At 37.1% G+C, this 23,619-nt stretch overlaps 5 protein-coding genes across 8 annotated transcripts; 3 read left to right on the top strand and 2 right to left on the bottom strand.

The window, feature by feature from the left end:
* Positions 1–479: 479 nt before the first annotated feature.
* Positions 480–7,968, bottom strand: LOC113298698 (BTB/POZ domain-containing protein At5g48800-like). Of its 3 annotated transcripts, XM_026547518.1 has the most exons (9): positions 7,673–7,968; positions 7,519–7,583; positions 7,241–7,416; positions 5,460–5,568; positions 4,542–4,831; positions 3,165–3,231; positions 1,891–3,063; positions 1,267–1,806; positions 480–975 (listed from the first exon to the last, which is right to left on the bottom strand). In XM_026547518.1, exons 1-8 carry the CDS (start codon positions 7,935–7,937, stop codon positions 1,267–1,269), a joined length of 2,685 nt encoding a protein of 894 aa, XP_026403303.1. In that variant the 5' UTR covers positions 7,938–7,968; the 3' UTR covers positions 480–975. The 3 variants fall into 3 exon arrangements, with proteins under 3 accessions (XP_026403303.1, XP_026403296.1, XP_026403309.1); XM_026547511.1 differs by having other exon boundaries at positions 480–1,806; XM_026547524.1 differs by lacking the exons at positions 4,542–4,831; positions 5,460–5,568; positions 7,241–7,416; positions 7,519–7,583; positions 7,673–7,968 and adding an exon at positions 3,661–3,951 and having other exon boundaries at positions 480–1,806.
* Positions 7,969–8,104: 136 nt separating this feature from the next.
* Positions 8,105–10,927, top strand: LOC113298718 (probable pectinesterase/pectinesterase inhibitor 51). The gene is made up of 2 exons (XM_026547536.1): positions 8,105–9,434; positions 10,068–10,927. Exons 1-2 carry the CDS (start codon positions 8,378–8,380, stop codon positions 10,751–10,753), a joined length of 1,743 nt encoding a protein of 580 aa, XP_026403321.1. The 5' UTR covers positions 8,105–8,377; the 3' UTR covers positions 10,754–10,927.
* Positions 10,928–11,527: 600 nt separating this feature from the next.
* Positions 11,528–13,938, bottom strand: LOC113298680 (transport and Golgi organization 2 homolog). The gene is made up of 5 exons (XM_026547490.1): positions 13,371–13,938; positions 13,074–13,257; positions 12,473–12,679; positions 12,027–12,224; positions 11,528–11,930 (listed from the first exon to the last, which is right to left on the bottom strand). Exons 1-5 carry the CDS (start codon positions 13,451–13,453, stop codon positions 11,760–11,762), a joined length of 843 nt encoding a protein of 280 aa, XP_026403275.1. The 5' UTR covers positions 13,454–13,938; the 3' UTR covers positions 11,528–11,759.
* A 133-nt stretch (positions 13,939–14,071) lies between these two features.
* Positions 14,072–18,390, top strand: LOC113298670. Of its 2 annotated transcripts, XM_026547477.1 has the most exons (10): positions 14,072–14,506; positions 14,965–15,013; positions 15,093–15,174; positions 15,290–15,335; positions 15,435–15,533; positions 16,189–16,257; positions 16,341–16,638; positions 16,753–16,892; positions 17,082–18,078; positions 18,275–18,390. In XM_026547477.1, exons 1-9 carry the CDS (start codon positions 14,111–14,113, stop codon positions 18,075–18,077), a joined length of 2,175 nt encoding a protein of 724 aa, XP_026403262.1. In that variant the 5' UTR covers positions 14,072–14,110; the 3' UTR covers position 18,078; positions 18,275–18,390. The 2 variants fall into 2 exon arrangements, with proteins under 2 accessions (XP_026403262.1, XP_026403254.1); XM_026547469.1 differs by lacking the exon at positions 18,275–18,390 and having other exon boundaries at positions 17,082–18,244.
* A 54-nt stretch (positions 18,391–18,444) lies between these two features.
* Positions 18,445–20,956, top strand: LOC113298689 (protein RKD5-like). The gene is made up of 5 exons (XM_026547501.1): positions 18,445–18,868; positions 19,094–19,265; positions 19,919–20,168; positions 20,388–20,608; positions 20,691–20,956. Exons 3-5 carry the CDS (start codon positions 20,021–20,023, stop codon positions 20,886–20,888), a joined length of 567 nt encoding a protein of 188 aa, XP_026403286.1. The 5' UTR covers positions 18,445–18,868; positions 19,094–19,265; positions 19,919–20,020; the 3' UTR covers positions 20,889–20,956.
* Positions 20,957–23,619: the final 2,663 nt, after the last annotated feature.

Here is a 23,619-nt window from a genome sequence, read left to right as displayed (position 1 = left end):
ATCAACCCAATCTACAGTTACGGTTCGTATTTGAGTTATTACCGTAACTCACATGCAACCAGAAATTTCAATTTCAATTTTCATACAAAACCCTAATTTTTGATACAAAATTAACTTAAATCCAACACTATAAACTAAACCCTAACTGGGCTTTCCCAAACATTTTTCGAATCGTCGATTAATCGAAGACGATGAAATTTTCAGTTTTAATGGAGGTTACGGTTGATGGAGGAGAAGAGAAGATGAAGAAGATGATGAAAAAAAAAACTGATTTGATTTTTTCTGATTCATTAGGTTTAAAAAAAATTGATTTGATTTTGGTTGATTTAAGGTGAAAAGGGTAATCTAGTCAATTTACATCCCCTTTAGGACATCCCCTAACCAACTAAAGGGACATTACTATCACAATGCCGACCCTCTAATAAATCATGCCGCCCCTATAATAAGCTTGTTTAAAAAGCATAAAACTTTTCTGCCCATAAGAAAAAAAAATCTGATCTTATAATAATTATAATACAAACCTCGTTATTGGTAAGTTCAGTCCAATATTTGTTGTATTTAAGAAGAGCAAAATTACCACATACCTGACGCATAGCCTGGGTTTCCCACTGGTTTAATTTGGTAAATGGTAATGAATAAAAGAAGTATGAAACAGAAGCATTGATTGAGAAAACACTTCAACTATCAATAGCCAAATGAGATGTTCTCAAACAACACAGACACACTCCATAAATGAGCACTATTCTTGCAACCTGTGGAAACATAAACTTGACATCCTGGTGGCCAAAAGGAGCAACAGGTTTTGGCTTACCGGCCATCAAAACCTGAAGGGTGGTGTCTAGATCAGCCACGCCCATTAAAATTTCATTGGCCTGATAATCTGCGCTCTGGCATATGACCTGGATTTCTCAGTGATGTGAAATGAGATTTACAGTTGAGGCACTTACCATCTGTACACATCTTTAAAAAAGAGACCTGGTTACAGAATACCGAACAGTCAATCTGAAAGGTCAAGTACTACTCGATCTCTTCAAAACTAAGGACGGAAACTGTAATGTGTATGTGTAGATCTTTTTCTACTGAAGGAGACTTAGCACAAACATAGAGCACGGTTAAGATCAAAGTTCTTAGGATGATATGAAATAAATAATAAAGGCCTAGACTATACTTCCTAGAAAATCTATTGTCTGTTTACTACCACTCATAAATATGATCAGTTCAGACTTTAGGAAGACAAAATATACGCTGTATAGAGCATGCAGTTACCTAGTATATATGTGCCTCACTCATTTTCCTAGTCATCTTAAAATCTGTTTCTTGTGAGTGTTCTGATGGCGACGACGATCCCCGAGAAGAACTATGACTAAACAAACTCATCTTCTTCATCATCCACGAAAAACCAGTCAAGTTATGAGAGCCAGAAGATTTTTCCATGTTCTTTTTCATGCAAACATGGTCTTTTTCCAGATCATTGAGCCTCATTCTCAATCGAGTTAGTTCAAGTTTCAGCTCTCGGTTCTCTCTTCTTAATGATGCATAATTGTCTTTCGGAGACATAGCTGCACTGAGCCCACCACTTCCAACCCGCCATGACTGATGTAATGTTGGTTTATGATCAGGGTCTGGATATGAGCTGCATAAGTTATTTCGAAGCCTTAATTGCTCAAAATAGAGAACTTGAACAATGGACTGGATTGGAAGGCGTTCATTTTGTGCAGCATGAGCACCAGCTTCCTGTGAAAGCTTTTGGAAATCAACTAGTTTGCAGATCCTCCTTTTCTCTGTATCAGAGAGTCCCTGATGGGCCTGAAAAAGTTCAACCACTAAGGGTTAGAAAAGATATCTGATTATACTTAAATAATCCGGCAAGGACAAGTAATAGATGCCTACTTTTAAATAAATATCAATGGCTCGGTATAAACCATCATGGGATGTCCGAGCATGTTCTGGTAAAGATTCTGCAATGGCCATGAACTTGGTGAACTTCAGGTTTGCATCAGGAGCTATTTCAGCCAAGTAGGTGTCAATTAATTTCGCAACTTTGAGCAATGCACTCTGAAAAGGAGAATGAGATCCTTCAGACTCGTAGGCAGAAGCGTATTCCATATCATCTTCACTGTCATCCTGCTGAGAGAAATTTACCAAGATTCTATGAACTGTATCAACATCAAATAAAGTATCATTAGGATGGCGAAAGGATGGGATCAATAGATCATCCAGAGTAGCTATTTCCAGTTGTGACCCAATCCTCCTTTCGAGATCAAGCCTGCAATTACTCGTGCAATCAAGCATCATTGCAGTTCGTAACATTCCAAAAAGGAAAGAGATAGGGATGATGAGTTTCTCCACAGGTAATAAATTGACAATTGTCTCAACTACTAGTCTTTGGAGATGATCGAAGGAACCGACAATATCGTCTTTTGGTTGAACAGCTGAATCCCATTGGCTGGACTTTTTAATCAAAACTTTTTCCGCATAATCCATAAGTGATACACCGATGCTCTCTGGACGAAGCCCTCGACATCTCATGGCTGTTATGACTCTCTGATATAAATCAATTCGAAGAACAGAAAGATCTTCAATCCACCAATCTCCATCACCATTGGCCTGCCTAGTTGTTTGAAGCCTGCCTGAGCTGCTGTATTCTAAGCGTGAAAAACTTGATGCTATTTGTTCAACGCATGCTTTGGAAGCAATTGCATCAGTACATTTACTAACTATTTTCAGCTCGTCAGCAAGAGGGAGAAGGTTCTCACACTGTTGCAGCACTTGAACGCACATCTCAAGATTCTTGCACACAATGGTATCTATGTAGGTTTCTGCACGAAAACCAAGATTACCTTTTGCATATTCCTCGGTCATTTCTAGGTAATTAGAAATGCAACAAAGTTGAGCAACATTTGAGGACGTGATCTCAAAGTTTACTCCATAACAGAACTTTCCAGCTAACTCAAATGATTCTGCACCCCCAGGTAAACCACAAAGTTCAACCCTTGAAAGATCAGTATCTCTATGATCTGCAACTAACTTTCGAATTCGTCCACAACGAGAAACGAGAGGGAACTGTATTCCACGGGTAAAACAGATCAGAAGATGTCACACAAGAAAAAGGACAATACAAAGGAATCAAAAGATATGCATATAGTAACATAAAATACATATACCTTATGTAATGCAAACGTTGCTCCATCCACTTCTATAGTAATGTCACTATGGACATCCAAGAAAATCCTGCACAAGTAGTGGAAGAAAATAAATTAAAAGAAATCCATAACGTAAATGATTTATCTCTAACCGGACAATCTCCATCTTAACAAGTGTGCAAGGAAAATTCAAGAGACAAAATAATTCTACTCCAGAGGTTTAAAGTAAGTAAATTAACACATAAGCATATTTTGTGTAAACTGCTTGTGTTAATTTTGAACTCATTCCAAATGACCAAGATTTCACCTTGGAATACAAAAAACAGAGTGAAAGAAAAAATAAATAAAAAGATAACTATATCACCTCCTCTTCTTTAATCATCAAATTTAAAGTTTTTAAAGCAAAAATATATAGAAATTAGAAACCAAAGAGAAGTGGATTTTGAACTTAAACAAAAAGATATACTAGTAATAAACATGGATATGTTTTAGAGAGAGAGAGAGAGAGCGTAAATACCATCGAGTGTTGCAGCGTTGCTTAGGACATTTGGACAAGCAGAGATGGTGGTTATGGTGATTGAAGTTCATGTCCATGACAGAAAAGAATGGGGAAGAGAAGTGCAGTGAAGTGAAGTGGAGGAAGAAACAAGAATAACAAAAGTAGAAGGCAAGGGAAGTATAGACAGACTGGAGAGAGAGAGGGAGGAAGAATTTGTTGTTGTTGCGGAGTCATTTTCAACAAATAGTTGACGTGCATAGAAAAGGAAAGGAAACACTTGATTAAGTTTGAGTGCGCAACTATCTTCACAGGCACGAGTGTGGTGGTTGGTGGGTCATAGCTAATTCCACACACTCTTTCTCTATCCAAATTTGAGGAAGAGAGGGAGGGGGAGGAGGAAGAGGCATGAATGGAGGAGGAAAATATATTGAAAGAAAACAGGAAAATCCTGGAAAGAAAAAGTGAAAGAGCATTACTGTAGGTAACAACTGGATTCTTGACACTAGTTGTCTACTAGTAGTAGTGTAACACCACAACCAATTTTAAAGAGCTCCCCGCAAATTCTGCTCTCTCAAAATAGTCAAACGGTGAATTGCAAGCTCAATTTCAGTACCATATGAATTGGCTTTGACAATTGTTGGAAGCATTTCTGTTAACAGATGTTTCGAAGAAGAAGAATGCAATAGTCTTTAATTTTGCAAATTAAATTCTAGGCCCTGTGTATTCAGGCATCTGAAATTAGACATGATAAATAGTTACATATACTTCTAACTCTAACCATCTTCTAGATAACCAGACCTCTATTTCTTCCTATCTATTTCAGCTCCCTTTTAATCATACTCCCACGTCACTTGATATATTAAGCAAAAATTCAGGTATCAGAATACAAACGAACTAACCGTAAAGACTGAAATGGCGTGTTCAAACGCCAGTCTCTTTGTTTTTTGTTAAGCGGTCTTCCTTTCCCTGCTTTCTCTCTATTAACCCTCACATCAGCGATACCCCAAACGCAAACCGCCAAATCCAAATCGAAAGAAACAAGCCTGAAGATACCGTCACCTTCCTCTACTGAAACACCACCTGTTTCATCAACAGACTCTAGAAAATACTTCACGTACATAGCCCGATCTTTGAACCGGTCCAGGTCTTGTGGAATACGAACAACTCTTTCGACACCCGGGGAAGAGACCTAAAATTTACATCTTTATCTTGTCAAACCTCTGAAAGACAACCTATTAAGCACAAAGGTCTAATGACAACTATCAGAATAATAACTTAATAATACAGCTCTTGTAACATTCAATTACTAAAGAATGAACCAAGTAAAAGGAGAATCAGAAAAACTTGATTCTCAATAGTAAACCAAACTTCTCATAGGATGTATTGAAACATGATTTTTCTCTGAACCAACTAGCTTCACAACTACCATTAAGGCATGTCTAACGATGAATTTTGAGATGTTTCAACCACGAAATGATTCAGCTAAAATTAAAAGTAGAAATTGATCAACATTTGCTTAAAGCACCCCTAATATAGTCATATCTGACAACTCAGCCGCGCCAAACAAGATTGTTGTCCAACAAAAGGCTTACATCCCTTCCTTCCTCTGAATTTGAGGCTAAAGCCCAGCATGAAGTGACAGATCTAATGAGAAGTTAAACTGGATCAAGCGTGTAAACCCCCCAAAAGAAAGAAAGAGTAAGGTGTAAATCAACCACGAAGCTACAGGTTTGGCTTGCAGTTTGTTAAGGTAACATGGGGGTATTTTGTCAAACTCGCCAAACCAATACAAGTAAAATAGGGTTAAAGAGTTCTACCTCCAACGACACATTCTTGGGTACAGATCCAGCCTCCTCTGCTTCGTCTAACCGTGCTCTATAAGCAGACGAAAAAGCTTCAATGTCGGCCATAGTTGGAGAACTAGACCTATCAAAATCAATTTATTACATTATGATTCTGTTTTGATGAAAAACATAAGAAGGATAACAAGTATAAAGTTCGTAAACAAAAATGGACAGAGGTAATCACAGTGTGAAACATGGAAATTATTGGGTACCATCGCACAAATTGATTAGCGGAAATTCATTATAGTTAAGAAAGGAAGTAGGTGTAGATCCATGTCATATCTTCTATGTTTAATAACATATAACTGCACCTGATAAGAGAAACATAATAACCTAAGTTACAAATTTGAAAGAACAAAAACCCTCACCTGAAGTTCCAAAAAGTTTTCATGCACAGCAATCACTTGTGGGCGAGACAGACCTTTAAAAGTTAATCTTCTTTCAGATGTTATGGATGTCTAGGAGAGAGCTAGTCCTAACTGGTTAAGGAGATTTCGGCAGCAAAATACAAGTCTTTAAAGCTAAGTATAAAGTTTCCGAAAAATGCTTTTCTAAGAGCACCAAAAGCACGCAATTAAGATTTTACAAGCAAGAATGTACAATTTCATTCTTCCAATGGAACACTCATAATTTATGAAGCACTTCCTTTACAGGTGCAGACAATCCAGTTGAGTACTCTTTGGTATGCGCGGAAACGTGATGCGCAACAAGGTTGTTTTCCATTGTTAAGGATCTCTCTTTCTACTTCTACATGAATCACTAATATACATAACTTATTTTCCCCCACGGGTATAACAACAGAAGATGGTAGTTCCAGCATTTTACCAGACTATTAAAATTTGAGCTTCATCCAGTTTTGGTGCTATATATTATAAGACACTCGTACTTACATAGACAATCTATGGGCACTATCAAAATCTAAGGAACGTAAGCAGATAATAACTATCACACATGCAAGTGCAGTATGTCCAAAAGAGCCTTAGCTAATAACTATACATATCTTAAAAACAAACAAACAAAAAAGAGCAGATACATATAGCATGGTTAAAGCAAATAGAGTGTTGGCCTTTATCAGTTACAAGCTTCATTTTCCAATCATCAATGTTATTATTTTCCGCATACATTGTACACGTCATACCATCGAGCTGAAACCATCCCAAGGATTACCGCAAAGCAACATAGTTCTCAATCCATTCAAAGATGTTTAATCTTAACTAGTTTGAACCATCAACACCACGATATTTTTTCATGTTTTGACAGTCTTGACGACTGAAAATTTGCTACGGGGTTTGCTTTTACTGAGACGTTGATCGTAGAAGCTAGGCCTTATTCCGTTAAGTGACAACTCTATTTTCGCTTTTGTCATTTACAGTAGAAGCTAGTGTCTCTCGAATTTATAATGTGGTATCATTGCCAAATTTTGACAATGGTAGAAGGTAGGCTCTATCAGAAAGAATCTAAGTGGGGTGCAGGGGCAATCCCTGCGTGTTCAGTGGTCAGGTCACTGGGTTTGCTGGAATGCTTAAAATTTTTCAACTGTAAGCATCAAATACTTGTGTCCAACAGACCTGAGTCACGATTGCCCCTCGAACAAACCTAAACTGTATAGTACTAAGGTTTTAAGCAGGTCTTTGTAAATCCAAACACTATTAACAAAGAGTTCGTTCAGATAGATCTATGTAAATTTGTTCATGAAAGGATGTAAGCAATATTTGTTCATGTGGCTTGAGAAAAAGATAGTTGTATCTACTCACTTATTTGAGAGCTTCTCAATGCGAACTCGAATAGTGGAATTCACAAGTGTCTTAAATGCATATATTTTTAAGTCACCATCAAGTGAATTTGAAACTTCCTCAGCTATGGCCAATGCTTCTTTATCCCACGTCGTCCCAGCTAGTGAAATTCCACCTCCACCACCTCCATCTCCAACCTTCCAAACAGTTAGGTAGTAGAGTATCATAACTTCATATGTCAGTAACAGAAACCTAACAACAGTTAAGCTTCAATGTAAAACAATCACAGTATAACTCACATAAAGTTCGCCCTCGTCACTCTCATATAAATCTTCATCAAAATCATCATCATCACCAAATTCCCCTGCAAAAAAACTCAATTTTCCAATAAACAAAATGAAAAGGAATTGAAAATCATAGAAAGAAATTGAAAGAGTACGAGAAGGTAATTACCATCTTCATCTTCAAAATCATCATCATCTTCTTCTAGTTCCGCTACAATATCTTCATCCTCTTGCTGTTCTTCCTCTCTCACAAGAGGTGAATTCCTCTTCTTCTTGGCATGGCTAATAATTATCCGACCATGATTATGAAAGCTTTTTAGGTTTAGAGAAATACAAGAAGGAGGAGGGTAATGAAACGGGAAGCGAGTTTGAAGGTAGTACCCTAACGAATTACAACTAAAGCTTTTTAGTACCAAATTCTGAGATGCCGCCATTCCCCCAATTTTTCAGCAACAGCTTGAACAGGAAGGAGAGCAGGAAGGAGCTCCTCGTCCTTAGCATGTGGGGGCCATATGGGGAGAGCAGTGGGTCCATTGCTACCAAACTTGGCCCAACCAGTCCCTCCACCTAGTCCTACAGAGTACCAGGGATATAGATTATAGAGTAGAAAAATGTTTGATGGAAACAGCCAATAATAACACTCTTTAGGTTTACACTTTCCTGTTTATGACACTGTGTGATGAAACTAGCTGCATACTAAGAACCCATTTCCCAGTGTCTCTATCCCATCTTCAGTGGATATCCCACTGCAAATCCCGTGACTCCCCCACTCAAAAATTACCCAGATTTGGCAACATCAACAACGACGTTAGACATTATCTCGGCTAGGATTACCCACCATTAATATCACTCACTCACTATTTCTCTCTCTCACATGCCTAGAAAACCCTTAAAACCCTTCTCATCTCCATCTTCCTCATCATGTATTCTGAAAAAGAGAAAAATCTTACTGATTTCCATGGCTTCATTTCTAATTCTCACGATTTTCTCTCTCATCCTTTTCTTTTCTTTATCACCATCCTCTGCAACTCACCGCCACCATCACTTAAAACCACCACCATCACCACAGCAACAAAATCAACTAACCCTTTCAAAGATTGAATTATCATGCAACGCTACGAGGTATCCTGAAATCTGCAAAACCAGTCTATCACAATCTGGAAACCTTCCACAAGATCCGAAACCGGTGGAGATCATTCAAGCTGCAATTTCTATTTCAACCCAGAATTTCAAAACTGCCCAATCAATGGTTAAGAGCATAATTGATGATTCTATGAGCAATCCGAACCGTTCAGCAGCAGCAAAGAATTGTATAGAGTTCTTGCACAATTCTGAGTATAGATTAACATCAGCCAATGATGTTTTACAAAGTGGAAGAATCAAAGATGCTAGGGCCTGGATGAGTGCTGCTTTACTTTACCAATATGATAGCTGGTCCGCTCTAAAGTACGTCAACGACAGTCAATTAGTCAACAAGACAATGTCATTTATGGATTCATTAATGGGTTTCACCAGTAATGCCCTAAGTATGGTCGTTTCATACGACTTGTTTGGTGATGAAACAGCTTCATGGAAACCACCTAAAACCGAGAGAGATGGCTTTTGGGAGAATAATAATGGTGGTGGGGTGGATTTGAGTACAAAAGGTGGTTGCCCGTCGGATCTAACAGTAGATGTTACAGTGTGTAAAGAAAAAGGAGAGGGGTGTAAATATAATAAAATTCAAGATGCTGTAGATGCTGCACCAGATAACAATGGGGAAGGGAAATTTGTGATCAAAATTAAACAAGGGAGGTACAAGGAGATTGTAAGGGTACCACTCGAGAAGAAAAATGTAGTGTTTTTAGGAGAAGGGATGGGGAAAACAGTGATTTCAGGATCTCTGAGCGTGCAGCAACCGGGTCTTTCTACATACAACACAGCAACCGTCGGTAAGTATGCATAATACTGCACAGACTTTGATTTTTTTCTAGATTTTTGGTGGTACAGCAGCTTATATTTCTCCTTTGGTCCTTAGTTAGTGTTACGCAGGGCCGGAAGTAATTTGCTGCTTTATAATCCGATCGTGTTAGTAGTGCAATTTTTACAAGTTGCACCACCTAAAAATTGTGCACCTTTCTCGGAGGGAATGCACTGGTCTAAAAATTCGTAAGGTTTCACATCATAGTCGTCGGCAAGATATTCTGTGGTTATGTATCAATTTCCTTTTTTGATCCTGGTATGTCACATCGAGAAGCAGTGTCCTGCATGTGATGCCCTTAGTAATGCTTTAAACTTAGTCAATGGGTTGCTGACTTTGGTCCTACATAGAAAGATGAAATGCTGTGTGTCGGGCTTTTTATTTCTTTCATTTTCTTGTTGGAGGATGTTTTCTGTCTCGAGAAGAAAACTACCAGAGTTTGAAATATACTGCGGCTTAATGATTTTGGAGTTTATTGAGTAATGGTGATTGCTTAGTATTAATAGCATTTGTTTGTCTCTGACTACAATATTGCCAATTTATTGAAGTTAAAATTCTCACTGTAAGATGCATTTTGAGATTTGATAGTGTATGCTTGCTGCAGGAGTCAGCGGGGATGGATTTATGGCTCGGGATATAACATTTGAAAATGCAGCTGGTGGAGAACAACACCAAGCAGTGGCATTTAGATCAGACAGTGATCTTTCCGTAATTGAAAACTGTGAATTCCTTGGCAATCAAGATACAGTATATGCTCATTCTTTACGCCAATTCTACAAATCATGCCGTATACAAGGCAATGTCGATTTCATTTTTGGTAACTCAGCTGCAATCTTTCAAGATTCGGTGATTTTAGTTTGTCCTCGCCAACGATCACCAGAAAAGGGAGAAAACAATGCGGTAACCGCCCATGGCCGGACGGATCCAGCACAATCAACAGGTTTTGTCTTTCAGAATTGTTTGATCAATGGTACAGATGAATACATGGATTGGTATTATAAAAAGCCTAAGGTTCATAAGAACTACCTGGGTAGACCTTGGAAGGAATACTCGAGAACCGTTTTCTTAAATTGCTATTTTGGGGAGATTGTTTCCCCACAAGGGTGGATGCCCTGGACTGGAGATTTTGCGTTATCAACTCTTTATTATGGGGAGTTTGAAAACACTGGCCCTGGAGCTAATATTTCTGGCAGGGTTGATTGGAGTAGTCAGGTTCCAGCAAATCATGTCCTTGCATACTCTGTTCAGAATTTTATTCAAGGTGATGAATGGATTCCAGGTTCAACATAGTTTGTCCTAGACCTAGTCGACAGATTGCAGTTACTATCGTTCTCAAAATTACAAGATTGTAAAGTTTTGGTTTCTGTTTGAAAGGGCGAAGTAATTGCATTCAGTATGGTCCATGTACTTACATAAAATAAATGAACCAATACATGAAAATCAAATTATATTATTTCAGTTGCATCTTAGCTCTACCTAGCTTGACTTGTGGTTTCTGGAAGTTTTTTTTTTTTACACAAAACTGCCTATTTTTAGAGACGGAGGTAGTACTTAAGTATATAAGCCAAATCAGAGAAAGGCCATGATGGTTTCTGGAAGAGGTTATTTCTTACTTGTGTTTTCTCCAAAAGAAGTAAACTGAAGCTAGTTTATGGCAACTTCGGAGGCAAAGGGACGAGATATACCATGGCTTGGATTATGCAGCGGTTTGACGCCAGGATTCACTAATCACTAAGTGGGGAGACTCTTTTAGTCCATTTTTTTTATGTGCAATCACTGTTGTTGATTTCACTTTGCCAAGATTGACGAAACGATAATTGCTTCTAGGATCGAGATGCAAACATTGCCAAACCCGACATTCCTTTTTTTTTTTTTCTTTTTCTTTCTTTCAGTCCATGATTTTTACCATTTTAAGGTCAGCCTGTAGGATCTAATGTTCCTCGGAGATGAGGAATGAAGATCTCAGCAGCTGGGGAAGTTCGTTGGGAAGTTGTTGTTCTCATTTTTTCTCATGTACCCTACCCTTGGATTAAGACCAACATATATGCATTACACTTCACAATATGGCAAGAATTCTTTTATTGCTTTTCCTCTCTCAAGAAGAGAGACGTCAAATTAAAAATACAACAAATTTTGTCCAGAATCCAGATGATCTATGACTATAGAATACAGAGAATACAACAAATATGTTACAAGAACCTAAGTTTAACCAGACCATGGAAACACCACTAGAGTTAGAAATCATGTCTAGTTCAAGTAGTCAAGGAAGAGGCAGATGTCTCGAGACTGCTGTCAACTACTTTGGCAGCTTGGCTCCTTTTACATTCTTGGCTCCTTTTACATTCTCTATCTGGTACTCCACTGTCTGTACCTTCCATGTTTCCTTCTCAAGATATTCTTCATAAATGCTTATGTTACCAGTTGCTGTCACAGACAAAGCAGCCGTGCTTCTAGTCCCGTAGCGGCCCTACACATCAAAGAAGGCGTTCTCAAAATGTTGACTTCGAGTAGTGAGCAACAAATTTTTTGTACTCCAATTTGAGCTTTAAGAGATTTATTTTACCATTGGGGTATCACATTCGACGAATATAGAGCTTGCTGGGAGTTCATATTCGGGACGACGTATGCCAGGTAACCTACTACTTTCTGCTCTAACAGTGTCCCTCATCAGTTCTTTCACCATCTCTTTCAACTGAACCTCACCACCGCGTTCACTATGTTTATCAAGTAGTTCTTTGAAGTTTTGCCCCAAACGTTCAGTCTGAAATGAGGTTGAACAAATTGTTAGAAGTTGCAACAACGGATTGAATTCTAGTGCACACAACACATTATCCAAAATGAAAACAACAATCAGTCACACATGATGCTTTTCGTTCGAGAACTGAAGTATATCGTATCGACAACAGGCTCTTTGATTGGTTAACTTCTGCAAATCTGGGCCAGGTTTCAGAAACAATTGTACTGATGGCATTGTAGTTTTCAGTTAAGCAATAGGACATGTTATCTTACCTTAAACCAGGGAGAGTCTAATTGTGCATTTGAAAGCACATGTATACCAGGTGAAACCACTTGAACAGAAACACGCACTGCTTTAGGCCTGTTGGTGACATATACCATGACTTTGGAATGGATGTCTGCTAGTACCAGATTAAACCCATTATACTCATCTGCCTCCTTTATCACTTCATTAGCAAATTCCTCGGGACTTTTATCACTCTGCAATAGCAATCAATAAAATAAGAATCCCATAGTAAAACCAACTGCTTAGAATGAGTTGATAATCAAAAGCTGAACATACACTGCAACTAGTAATCAGCCTTTTAGGCACTAAGGTCGGAAAGCAAAGTAACCAAACATTGCTTTTTTCTCCTTTACCGAATCATCATTGATTGAAAACATAAAACTAAGAGATATCACAAGAGGTTCCTATAACAAACTAGAAGCATTAAACATAGTGGGTCGTGGGAATCAAACTGAAAAGATAATGCAGCAATCAGAAAACATCAGCAGTAGTACTAAAACTGGAATTGTTGGGTATCATTCATTGAGAAATTAAAACAAACAAGTACTGGCTTATTCGGGGGTTAAGTAACCAAAACAATTTTGTTACCTCTAAAAATTTCATAATCAATCCTCCTCTGCTTTTCCTCTCAGGATATGGTGGAGGTTCCATGACATTAGTAAGAAACCCTAATTTACCTTTTCTTGAACAAGCTAACCATGTCCCCCCTGCCAATTCATCTTTTCCACCCACTATTTCATCACCTTCCCACCATGATATTGGTTTAGTAGGTCTACAATCAACAAAAACCCATTTCTATAACACCATAAATTCCCTAACAACAAAACCCCATAACAAAAAACCAAAGCCAAATTATAAAAAATATAAAAAATAAAACTTTAGTACCTGTCATGAAATTCATCTCTGTTTAACAAGAGAAGTAGTGGATAGCGTGGATGAGCTTGCCATATAAACACCACTATACACATTGAATTGCTAGATCAATTCACAAAATTCACAATCTAGTGGATTTCAATTCAATGAAATCAGTAAACTAAACTTAGTAATTGAACTCCTTAATCAACATCAATTGGCTTGATCTAGCCATTAGATGATTCATTAAATCAGTTTCTTTTCTATTTTAATAAATAGAAACAAAGTTATCGATCCCTGGATTTCTGATTCTTTTCTTTCTTCTTTTGTTTACTTTTTTATTTTTCAGAATAATAAAAACAAAAACTGCAGCTGAGCAGTGTACGTCTCCACTTGTCACACACTCACAGCAATAAAACAGTACGATCAGTACAACAAAGAATAATCATCGCTTTACTGTGGGTCCATCCAGAAATTCACCCTAATCATTAGTCGCATGATTACCTTTTTCATTTTCCTCATCAGATTTATGATCGGACAGTCATAAACATCTGTATCATAAATTAAAAAATTCCGTGCGACTAAATAAATCGGTGGAGGAGTACGGTTTTATGTTGTACAGGTAACTAGGGTAACGGAACGCTTGCACAAACCCCAAAATATAAAATAAACAAAAAAAAATTACCCTGTTTCTTCTTAGAGAGAGAGAGAAGAGGGAGGCGGAGAGAGCACAACCACAAAGATAATACTATTGAATACAATCAAAAAATCAAATGGGTAAGATAGTGGAAGAGAAGCCGAAGAAGAAGAAAGGAAGACCTTCTTTATTAGATCTCCAAAAAAGAAAACTTCTTCAGCAACAGCAAGAACAACAAGAATTACAGAAAAGAAACCCTAATTTTTTTGGAAATATCCCCAATTCTAATTGTAATAATGGTGGTGATGAAGATGATGAGGTGGACGCTAATGGGAACAGGAAAGAAAAGAAATTGCAATTTGTTGTTAAATTACAGAATTCACAACAACATCAAAGTCCATTTTTGAATACTAATTCTCATAATTCGGAATCGAATTTATTGTTGGATGATGGGAATGGAGAGAATCCATATAAGAAAAGAAAGATCAATGATGTTGTTGGAGATGGATCTGCTCAATTTTTTGATCAAACGGTGGGTTTAATTTTCTTAAATTGGTATCTGTGGAATTGGGTATTTTTATAGATCTAGGGTTTTTGTTGAATGTTTTAACGGCGCCAAATTTATATGAGAATTTTTATGGACACTATCGTTGTCTGAAAGAATATTTGTAGATGGATTTTGGAGATCGTATTTGACCAATATTTGTAGATGGACTTTGGTTATTTTATTTTATTTTATTTTATTTATTCTGGATTGCATTTAATCAAGATACCTAAATATTAAACTATCTTGTCTGGAGGAAAAGTTTGTATTTGTCTTATCTTTCTCTCAAATTTCCCACCTTTTTTTTCTTCTTCTTTCTTTTTACTCTGATTTTATATCTGTACTTTCAGTTCTACTATTTCAAACCCATTTTGGGTTTCATGTAAAATTACTAATCCTAGCTCAACAAGTGTTTTTAATTAATATTTTTGTATATTTTTTTGCAGGGAGAGAGACACGATTTCAACTTCAACTCAACAAGTAATACTCATCAGGGTAAGTTATTAACATCTGAAGCTGGATTTTTTATTGATTGAATAATGTTTTCTGATTTTCTGTTTATGATGTTTATTAGCAGGATTACCTTTGGAATCAGGACCCACAACACCTTTACCAGACAAAAAGTTGTTGTTTGTCATCTTGGACAGGCTTCAAAAGTGTGTGTTTTAGCTTCTTCAACATTCCGCTTTACTTTTGTTTTTAATTTTCCCACTTAATGATATGTAGGATTTTGATGTTAATGGTTTTCTTTTTCTGTCTTTTTTAATGCAGGAAAGACACTTACAGTGTATTCTCGGAACCTGTGGATCCAGAAGAGGTGCTTTGATTTTCAACAATGAATACAGTTCTGTTCTTGCAATGCTATTTGATTTCTGATTAATTTGATGAGGATTTTCTGTTCTGTTTCCTTGAACAGCTACCAGATTATTTCGAGATTATACAGCATCCAATGGATTTTGGAACTGTTAGAAAAAAGTTGGATGTCGGGGCATATGCTTCATTAGAGCAATTCGAGGTTTGTTATATACAGTTCTTACATTCCAGTCACTGAAGTCTTTCGGTGGTTGTGAATTTTCTGTCTGAATCGGTTTCTCCTACTTTTCATTCTTTCAGTATTGATAGAGTTGGTTTTGCAATTCAGTGACTAGTTATTTACTTATTTAGTGTTATGATCATCTAGGGCAGTGATTGCTATAGAATATCGGATTCTGGCTTGGCTCTATTAAAGAAAATTGTGATTTATTTGATTTAGCGATTTGTTTCTGAACAGAGAGAATTATCATAATCTAGTTTGAAACCAACTGTTTATCTTGATTCCTTCTGTTCTCCTTTTCATCTGTCAGTGGCTCTCCAATGATATTGCTGTAGGTTTATGAGTAGAAAACAAACGTATTTGCTGCAGCTAGATTTTGTTAGCATCTCATTGTATGTGGTGAATGTTAAATTTATGGCTACTTCAATCCAATTGAAAGTCGTTGGTGTTGATCACCATAATTTTGTTCGGCCCTAGTTCGTTATGCGCTCAATTTATTTTTATTTTTATGTCGTCGTTGTGTTCCCCCCTCCTTGTGTTATTCTACGATGCAGGAAGCTTTTCTTTGAAGTATATACTGAGTGAGTGATACTGTTTATGGGTTTCTTGAAATTTATTTCCTCATACTTTCTTGCAGAAAGATGTCTTTTTGATCTGTTCAAATGCAATGGAATATAATGCACCAGATACCATCTACTTCCGACAGGTATCGCTGACATTCTACTAATTCTTGAAAGTCAATTTATGTTTCTTTTGCCCCGCGCTCAATATATGATTGTCTGTTTCCAGGCAAGATCGATAAATGAGCTGGCAAAAAAGGATTTTGAGAACTTAAGGCAAGATAATACTGGTCCTGAAGCACAACCAAGAGTAGTAAGAAGAGGTAGGCCACCAAAGCATCTGAAAAAGCCTGAAATCTTTTCAGATGCAGCTCTAGCAACAGGAGTAGATAATAGCATTTTCTCAAACTCGTATAATCTAAGGAAAGGGCCTGTATCCATTGCTAATGATACACCGGCAAAGACTCGATATAAGGAGGCTAGTTGGTCGACAGAGCGTAAGTGGGATAGAAATGACGATTTTTCAGGTTTGAAATTAAACTCATTACTGTTTATTTTGTTTGAATTTCTGTTCTTTATCTACCTTTTAGGTCTTCTGCGGCCCTGCTTCAGTTTCTAAGTTAGTTTTATTCTGTCCACAGGTATGACATTCAAGGCAATGTCAATGAAGATTGGAAAAAAGCAAATCATCCTAGATGAAAATCGTCGCAACACGTATTTTCTGCAACCAGAGCCTTCAATTTTTACCATCATAGATGATGAAGAGAAACAGTTAATGAATGTAAGTGTTTTCAGCATCTTGTGTGTTTTAAGTTTTAGACTTCCTAGTATGCATACTTGGATAATTGAAGTGTCTTTTCACCTCAAATTTGATCTAGCATATTTCCCAGTGGGTGTCACAATGAAACTATAGTTGCCTGCTAATGTTTATTTCAAGGATTTGTCTTAAAAGTACATTACCCTGGATCAGGTGGGGCTTCATGTGGAGCGTGGGTATGCAGAAAGCATGGCTAAATTTGCTGCGAATCTTGGGCCTACTGCATGGAAAGTAGCTGCTAAGAAGATTTCAAGGACTCTGCCTCCAGGAACCAACTTTGGCCCTGGCTGGGTTGAAGAAAAAGAGGTTGTTCCACCACATCTACAGATGCCTCAGTCAACGTGTTCACCCCAACGGCCACCACCACATCCTCAACAACAACTGTTTTCTGTGCCGCAATTCTCACCATCTGCTACTACTTCTCCAATGGAAGTGAAAGGTGCTAAATTGTTGGATAATCATGAATTTTCAGATAGGTTGAGGTCTGATATGCATCTGATCAGAAGTTTCCCTTCGTCATCTACTTCTGTCCCTTCTTCGATATTTATGAACAAGGCACCTGAATCAATTATTGAGCATCAGATGTCCACTGTGAAAGGACCTCAAACTGGGTACGATTCAATGAACAGTAGCAGCAGTTCCGGGATTAAACATCCTCACTTCCAGATTCGTCAAAATCCAGCTAAGCTTACTCCTAATTTGAATGGTTTTACCGGTGGGTTCGGATATAACCCTGCCAATCAGGTGGCAAACCATTGGCAAACTGGGCACTTTAGTTCGGAGGGTTCTGCACGAATACCAGATGTACTTTCCGGAAGCAACAACTTGGCTCATTCAGTGGCTATGAACCATTTTGAATCTGAAGAGCATAGGTTTTTAGCACCATCAGGGTCTGCTAGTCCAATGAATTTCAGTATGTCTTTATCTGGTACCCACCACAACGAGGCATCAGCAGTGTCAGGAAACACTGGAATGATTCAAATGCATCCAAATTGGAGGGGAATAGGATCATCAACGTCGGCCCTACAACAACAGCAGAAACAAATTTCTGTTCCACCAGACTTGAACGTGATGTTCCAGTTACCGAGCTCCCCTAATCCAAACATACGAGGTGATTCACCCCAGCCGGATTTGGCATTACAACTCTGAGGTTAGATTAGTTCATTTTTGATCAATTTTTTTCTTGTAATGGCAGTTTTGTACAGATTCAATTAAATCATTTTTACCCTATTTTTTAGATAGAATAAACGAAAATCTCATTTGTAACCAACAATGACATGGTTTTAGTTTTAAAGAGAAAATTTTGTACAGTTACTTTCTGAATATTTTACTACTGATTATTACAGCGGTTTGCTGGGTTCTAAATGTGTGTTATGATTTGATGACACTTCTCCAACATGCGGGACTGTGTCAGATCTTACTTTTTGATTTGACAAGAATGCCCTCAACTGTTTGTTCATATCTGCTGATATCGGCGCTCTTGTTTAGGGGTATTATCGTGAGGAAATTTTTACTATGGAATCCACTCAATGGTGTAACCTAGGATTCTTGAGCTGGGGCTTGTGTACTCCCGAGGAAACCAAAATGTGCATATGTCCAATTTCAACCGTCGGATGAGCTTCACCAGCTCTAAATAGTTTAATCTCAAGGTAATTCAGCGGGTGGAAGAATGAGGATGACATTGGCCAAGGAGGATGTCAATTTTTTGTTGTGCAAAACAAACAAATTTCTTAACTGAATCACTGCTTTTAATCATTAGACATGTTCACAATTATACCCTTTTCTCTTTGTTAATATCACCAGAACAAATCCTCTCAACTCTTTTTCTTCTTTTCTACTTCTTCTATTTACTTCTCAGAATTTCTCAGTTTCTTCAACTTCTTCTTGAAATGACTCACTTCTAACCTCACTTGCAGTTTTCAAGAAAGTCTTAAATGAAGGTATGTTACAATCTCAATTGTCCTCTAGTTTTTGTTCTCTGATTGATTTTTTGCTTATTTTCTTTTCACTCATCTGGAGAATTTAGATTTTCATTTGTCTATCTGGTTGTATGAATATTTTCTTTTATCATATAAGAAGTGTTCATTTTAATGAATTTTGAGGATGGGAAAGATAAAGAGTGCAGAAATCAAGAGAATTTATGTTCTCAGCTTGTTCTTATGCAGAGATAGTTGTAGCTCATCACCATCCACTACGCTCAAATTGTCAAGAGTTGAAGAATCGAAACTAATTGAAGGGCAAGAAACTGGACATTGGTTTCGCATTTTTGTGTTCCATGCCAATTATCCACTTGTAGTCTTGTAGCTTTCTCCATTCATACTGCACTAGTTATTTCAGGTACCCCTTTTTCTTTTATTTCTTTTTAATTTCACTTTCATGTGTGATATAAAGTTCAAAGTGATCCTGTCATCATAAACATATGCAGTTAACTTACTTTGTTTTGTTCATAAAGAATGCTTAGATCATTGTCTGGGTTAGAAGAACTCTGTTTTTATTTGATAATCAACGTTTTTGTATTATAAGAAGTTCACAAATTGTCACCATTGTATTTGCATGTGTTTACCCAAACCCTTCTTGAAGGTTTTGAAGAAGTTAGTTAAGTTGTTTCTGATATAGTTGGCTTATTTTGTTTTATTCTTAGTAAGCCTAAACCACTTTTTGGTAGAATTTGTTCTTTTGTCCTAGTTGATAATTACAAGTGCTCGTCATGCGCACGTGCATTGCACATTGGTAAACACTGTAAAGCGAAACAAGGCAAGGTTCATCTTCTAGTTAAGGTGCTGACACAATGGATGAATGGCTTGTTTGAAGCTTTGGAACATTGGCTAGAGATAAAGTTAATATTGTGGCATTTCAAAATTCAAGAACAATTGATTCACTATTCGTTTTCAGTCGGATTATGTTAATATCTCATAGCTAGCTAGATTTGATTGGCATATTCTATCTGCGGTAAAAAAAAATCTTTACCAAATATTGTGTTTCTTTTTCAGTTACCCAAGTTACGAGCTATCCCAGCACCGGCTAATGATCTCGAAAAGGTTTTCAGCTTGAGTTGTGGAGAAGAAAACATTGAGACATCAGTACTTGGAAAAATGGACATGGCTGAAGAAAGCAAAGATAAGTTCCATCACTCTGCTAGAGTATTAGCCATGCTTGGTCAAGATCTTAACTGTCTTCCTCATCCCATCACTGAATCAAGAATGCCGGAAAATCTTCAACAAAGTGACAAACTTGAATCAGGTTGGAAAAGTTTCCTAGTAGTTCAATCTTTTATCCATTATAACATTTAATCTCCCACTGGAATCTAAATTACTTAAATAGGACTAAAGTCATACGACACTACAAAGCATGGTTGAATTTTATATCTGATACCTTTTACGAGAGTAATTGTTGTATGTTTGGTCATTTCGTGTATTTTACAATCGTTCATCTTCTTATTGTTTGAATGCAAGACTGCAGACGCTGTAGTGAAGAATAACAAAAAGAGGGCAGCAACAGACCACATAGCTAGAATTGCTTTAGCCGATCTTGCAAAATACTTCGACCTTCCAATAGCAGAAGCTTCAAGAAATCTGAAGGTTGGACTCACTGTGCTCAAGAGGAAATGCAGGGAACTCGGTATACCTCGTTGGCCACATAGGAAAATCAAATCCCTCGACACTCTCATACGAAATCTTCAGGTGCATTTCAGTAATTGATAGCCTTGTAAATTTATATATAATGCCTAAAAATCATCGTCGACTGACATGAGAGATGCAACAGGAAGAGGCAACAAGGCAGGAGAGAGAGAACAAAGCAGCGGCAGCTATGGCTGTAACGAAGAGGCAAAAAATGCTAGAAAGAGAAAAACAAGGCATAGAGAGTAAACCATTCATGGAAATACAAAATGAGACTAAGAGATTTAGACAAGATGTTTTCAAGAGAAGACATAGAGCTAGAGTTGTTAACAAAAGATGCTAGCCATAATGGCCACATCTCCATTTAGCTAGATGCCTTCACATTCCAGCAACAAACAATGCATAAATAATGGAATCTTGATAATAATATTAAAAACTTTTCATTTTGCTATTAAATCTCTTTGTTTTCCACCATTTTCACTTGTAATTACGGCTTTGCTTGACTGTTTCAGGGTTCAGGAGCCCTAGAATCTTTAGGAGCCCTCACTTGTAATTACGGCTTTGCTTGACTGTTTCTAGTCTGGCAAAGTCAGTTGAGCCCCAATACATTTTAGGTGCGCCATCCAGAGCTTCAACCAACTTGAGTTTTTAATCCGAATCTGTTACCATTTCTTTCGAAACCTATTATAAGGGTTCCAAGATTTGAGTTTTGAGGACTCCTAAAGATTCTAGTGTCCCAAAAGGGGATAAAGGGGGACCTAAACCATATTCAAATATACTAAAATATCCTTCATCCCTTAAATACATAAACCTATACCAAAGAAACCAAAATCAGTTTCATTCTATTCCTTCACATCCATCGCCTCACCCTCTTCTTCTCCCACATCGCTCTCCATCACTTCTTTTTCCATTAATCGTCGATTATCAAAATTATTCATCGTCGATTAGAACCTCTATAAAGATTATGGAACGTACTGATGATTCTAAGAGAAACAAGAATCGTAAGAATCAACCAGTTAAAATCCATCACGTGGAATACCAAATGATGAAGATGAAGAGTTAATCAACCCGAAATGACTTCAACAAGGTAAAAATAAAAAAACCCATCTTATTTCATTAGTTTTTATTGCATGAATACGCATATTCGATTGGATTAGGATTTTCAAAAAACTGTTTCAGGAGTGACCTATAGTTTGGAGTTCTTATTTTTCATACCGTAGGCACTTGTCATTAGTGGAAAATCAAAAAAATAAGTCTGCCAGAAAAGGACTTAACATCACTAAAAACGACGGCTTCTGGGGGCCCTAGAATTGTAGTATTATTTCTCAAAACGACTGTTTCTGAGATTCCTTTAATTTTTTGAATTACGACTTAGTTCAATAGACTCACAATAAGTACTAACATACACAAACGTTTCATTAATTCAATATAAAAACTATAAAAGCTAATCTACAGTAATATGGGTCTGAATAATTTCAAAAAAGCTGATTCGCTGATTCGTCTGAATCGCAGTCTAACTGGTATTTCTGACTGAACCTATATCAGAAAATCTGATTCATCTGAATCCTTCGACTCATTTCTGACTGAAGATTAGAAACTCATTAAATTCAAATTAAAAACATATTTCATACACTAATATATCAAAACATTCACCATTAAATTCAAATTTAAAATTTGTTGTACCATATTAACTGAATTCACATGTGAATTGAGCTGACACTTAGGTCAAAACCCCAAAAAGCTCTGCACAACTACTGAATTTACACCAATTTAAGTTCTTACAGATGTATTTTCTTATAATAGGTGGAAACCAACCTACAAATAATGAAAATATATTAAAACCAATATAAAGATGAACTGCTCCGCCAACTGATCGATATAGTATACCTGCGGCAAAATAAGTTCGGGCATTAGAAGTTTAAAAACAAAGTTCTGACAGCATAGTATGACTGGTTCTCACAAACAAGCAATTCTTTAAGAGCTGATGATGTTAAAGAAAAAGAGTATGGTGCTCATTAACTTAAACTGGTGATGACAAAAAAAATCAAGGAGCTGCTGCAATCAACAATCATAGAATGGTGATCATTAACTTGTAAAGAAGATATATACCTGAATGACACGCTGCAATCCTCGGTTTTAGCTTGTTTCCTGATAACATGAAGAAGACCATGTGTTCAGCTCTCCATGTACATAGAAAAAAAGAGAAAAAAGCAAAATTCAAGTATTCAGTCAAAAATTATTACCTGATCTCCATTCCAATACTTATTGTCAGCTACAGATTTTGAAATTAATGGAGCTTGATTCGCAGATGCAGTAAACACATAAGGATCTTCATAAGCATTCACATTTACGCGTGGTCATTTGAGAGATTCTAAAACAAGATGCCAATGTTTCCTAATCTCATCGCCGCAATAAAAAACTTGGCTAGATTGAGAAGCATGGATGAATAGTTCGTCGACATCTTTAGACTTGCTCGTAAACCTTTCGAAGTTAACGAACCTCAAATTGATCTCTGCATCCACATACGATCCATGTTTTTTGTCTTCCACTCGAACCCAATTACATAAAAAAACCACTTCTGTGAAATCTTCATAATCGAGTTCAAGTATCTTTTGCACAATGCAGAAGTAAGAAGTATCATCAACCACCAAGTTAGAATCTCTAGCAAGTGTCTTTGTATTCTTCCATGCCTTATGTGCCCTTTTAAGTACTTTGTCCTTGACAACTTCAGGAACCATGTAGTCATTAGTAATACTCTTCCATATCGATTCCTTTACTGGCGGCGAGACATTCTTCCAAGTTACATAACCTGGTGAGACAAGATTTCTAGTTATCTTTCCAAGTTTGGTGGAAAATGTCCTACGGGTAGGGCCTATAGGTTGTCTATTGTCATTGAATGCAATTGGAATACGTTGATCACCTACACAAAACAATACAAAAATAATTAGAGGTTCTACAAAGCTTGATATATTAAGGGAAGTAAAAGAAAACAACTCGTTGCATTACCAATTACGCTTTCTTCATTATTGTCAGCTTCACTATCGGTGTTTGTCCGCTGTAAAGCCTCAGGCCAT

This window comes from Papaver somniferum, chromosome 1, assembly GCF_003573695.1.
Source record: "Papaver somniferum cultivar HN1 chromosome 1, ASM357369v1, whole genome shotgun sequence".
In the NCBI taxonomy this organism is placed as follows: Eukaryota; Viridiplantae; Streptophyta; class Magnoliopsida; order Ranunculales; family Papaveraceae; genus Papaver; species Papaver somniferum.
The sequence above is the reverse complement of the archived record's forward strand: the minus strand, read 5'-3'. Positions and strand labels throughout refer to the sequence as shown.

Coding starts and splice junctions, on each gene's coding strand:
- LOC113298718 (XM_026547536.1), top strand. CDS start 8,378: ATGCCTAGAAAACCCTTAAAACCCTTCTCATCTCCATCTTCCTCATCA. Junction 9,435..10,067: donor ATACAACACAGCAACCGTCG/GTAAGTATGCAT, acceptor TGCTTGCTGCAG/GAGTCAGCGGGGATGGATTT.
- LOC113298689 (XM_026547501.1), top strand. CDS start 20,021: ATGGACATGGCTGAAGAAAGCAAAGATAAGTTCCATCACTCTGCTAGA. Junction 20,169..20,387: donor AAGTGACAAACTTGAATCAG/GTTGGAAAAGTT, acceptor GCAAGACTGCAG/ACGCTGTAGTGAAGAATAAC. Junction 20,609..20,690: donor CTCTCATACGAAATCTTCAG/GTGCATTTCAGT, acceptor GAGATGCAACAG/GAAGAGGCAACAAGGCAGGA.
- LOC113298680 (XM_026547490.1), bottom strand. CDS start 13,453: ATGTGTATAGTGGTGTTTATATGGCAAGCTCATCCACGCTATCCACTA. Junction 13,258..13,370: donor AGAGATGAATTTCATGACAG/GTACTAAAGTTT, acceptor TGTTGATTGTAG/ACCTACTAAACCAATATCAT. Junction 12,680..13,073: donor TGATTATGAAATTTTTAGAG/GTAACAAAATTG, acceptor TTGCTATTGCAG/AGTGATAAAAGTCCCGAGGA.
- LOC113298670 (XM_026547477.1), top strand. CDS start 14,111: ATGGGTAAGATAGTGGAAGAGAAGCCGAAGAAGAAGAAAGGAAGACCT. Junction 15,534..16,188: donor CTTCATTAGAGCAATTCGAG/GTTTGTTATATA, acceptor ACTTTCTTGCAG/AAAGATGTCTTTTTGATCTG. Junction 16,258..16,340: donor ATACCATCTACTTCCGACAG/GTATCGCTGACA, acceptor GTCTGTTTCCAG/GCAAGATCGATAAATGAGCT.
- LOC113298698 (XM_026547511.1), bottom strand. CDS start 7,937: ATGGCGGCATCTCAGAATTTGGTACTAAAAAGCTTTAGTTGTAATTCG. Junction 4,832..5,459: donor CCAAGAATGTGTCGTTGGAG/GTAGAACTCTTT, acceptor TGTAAATTTTAG/GTCTCTTCCCCGGGTGTCGA. Junction 1,807..1,890: donor CCATTGATATTTATTTAAAA/GTAGGCATCTAT, acceptor GAACTTTTTCAG/GCCCATCAGGGACTCTCTGA.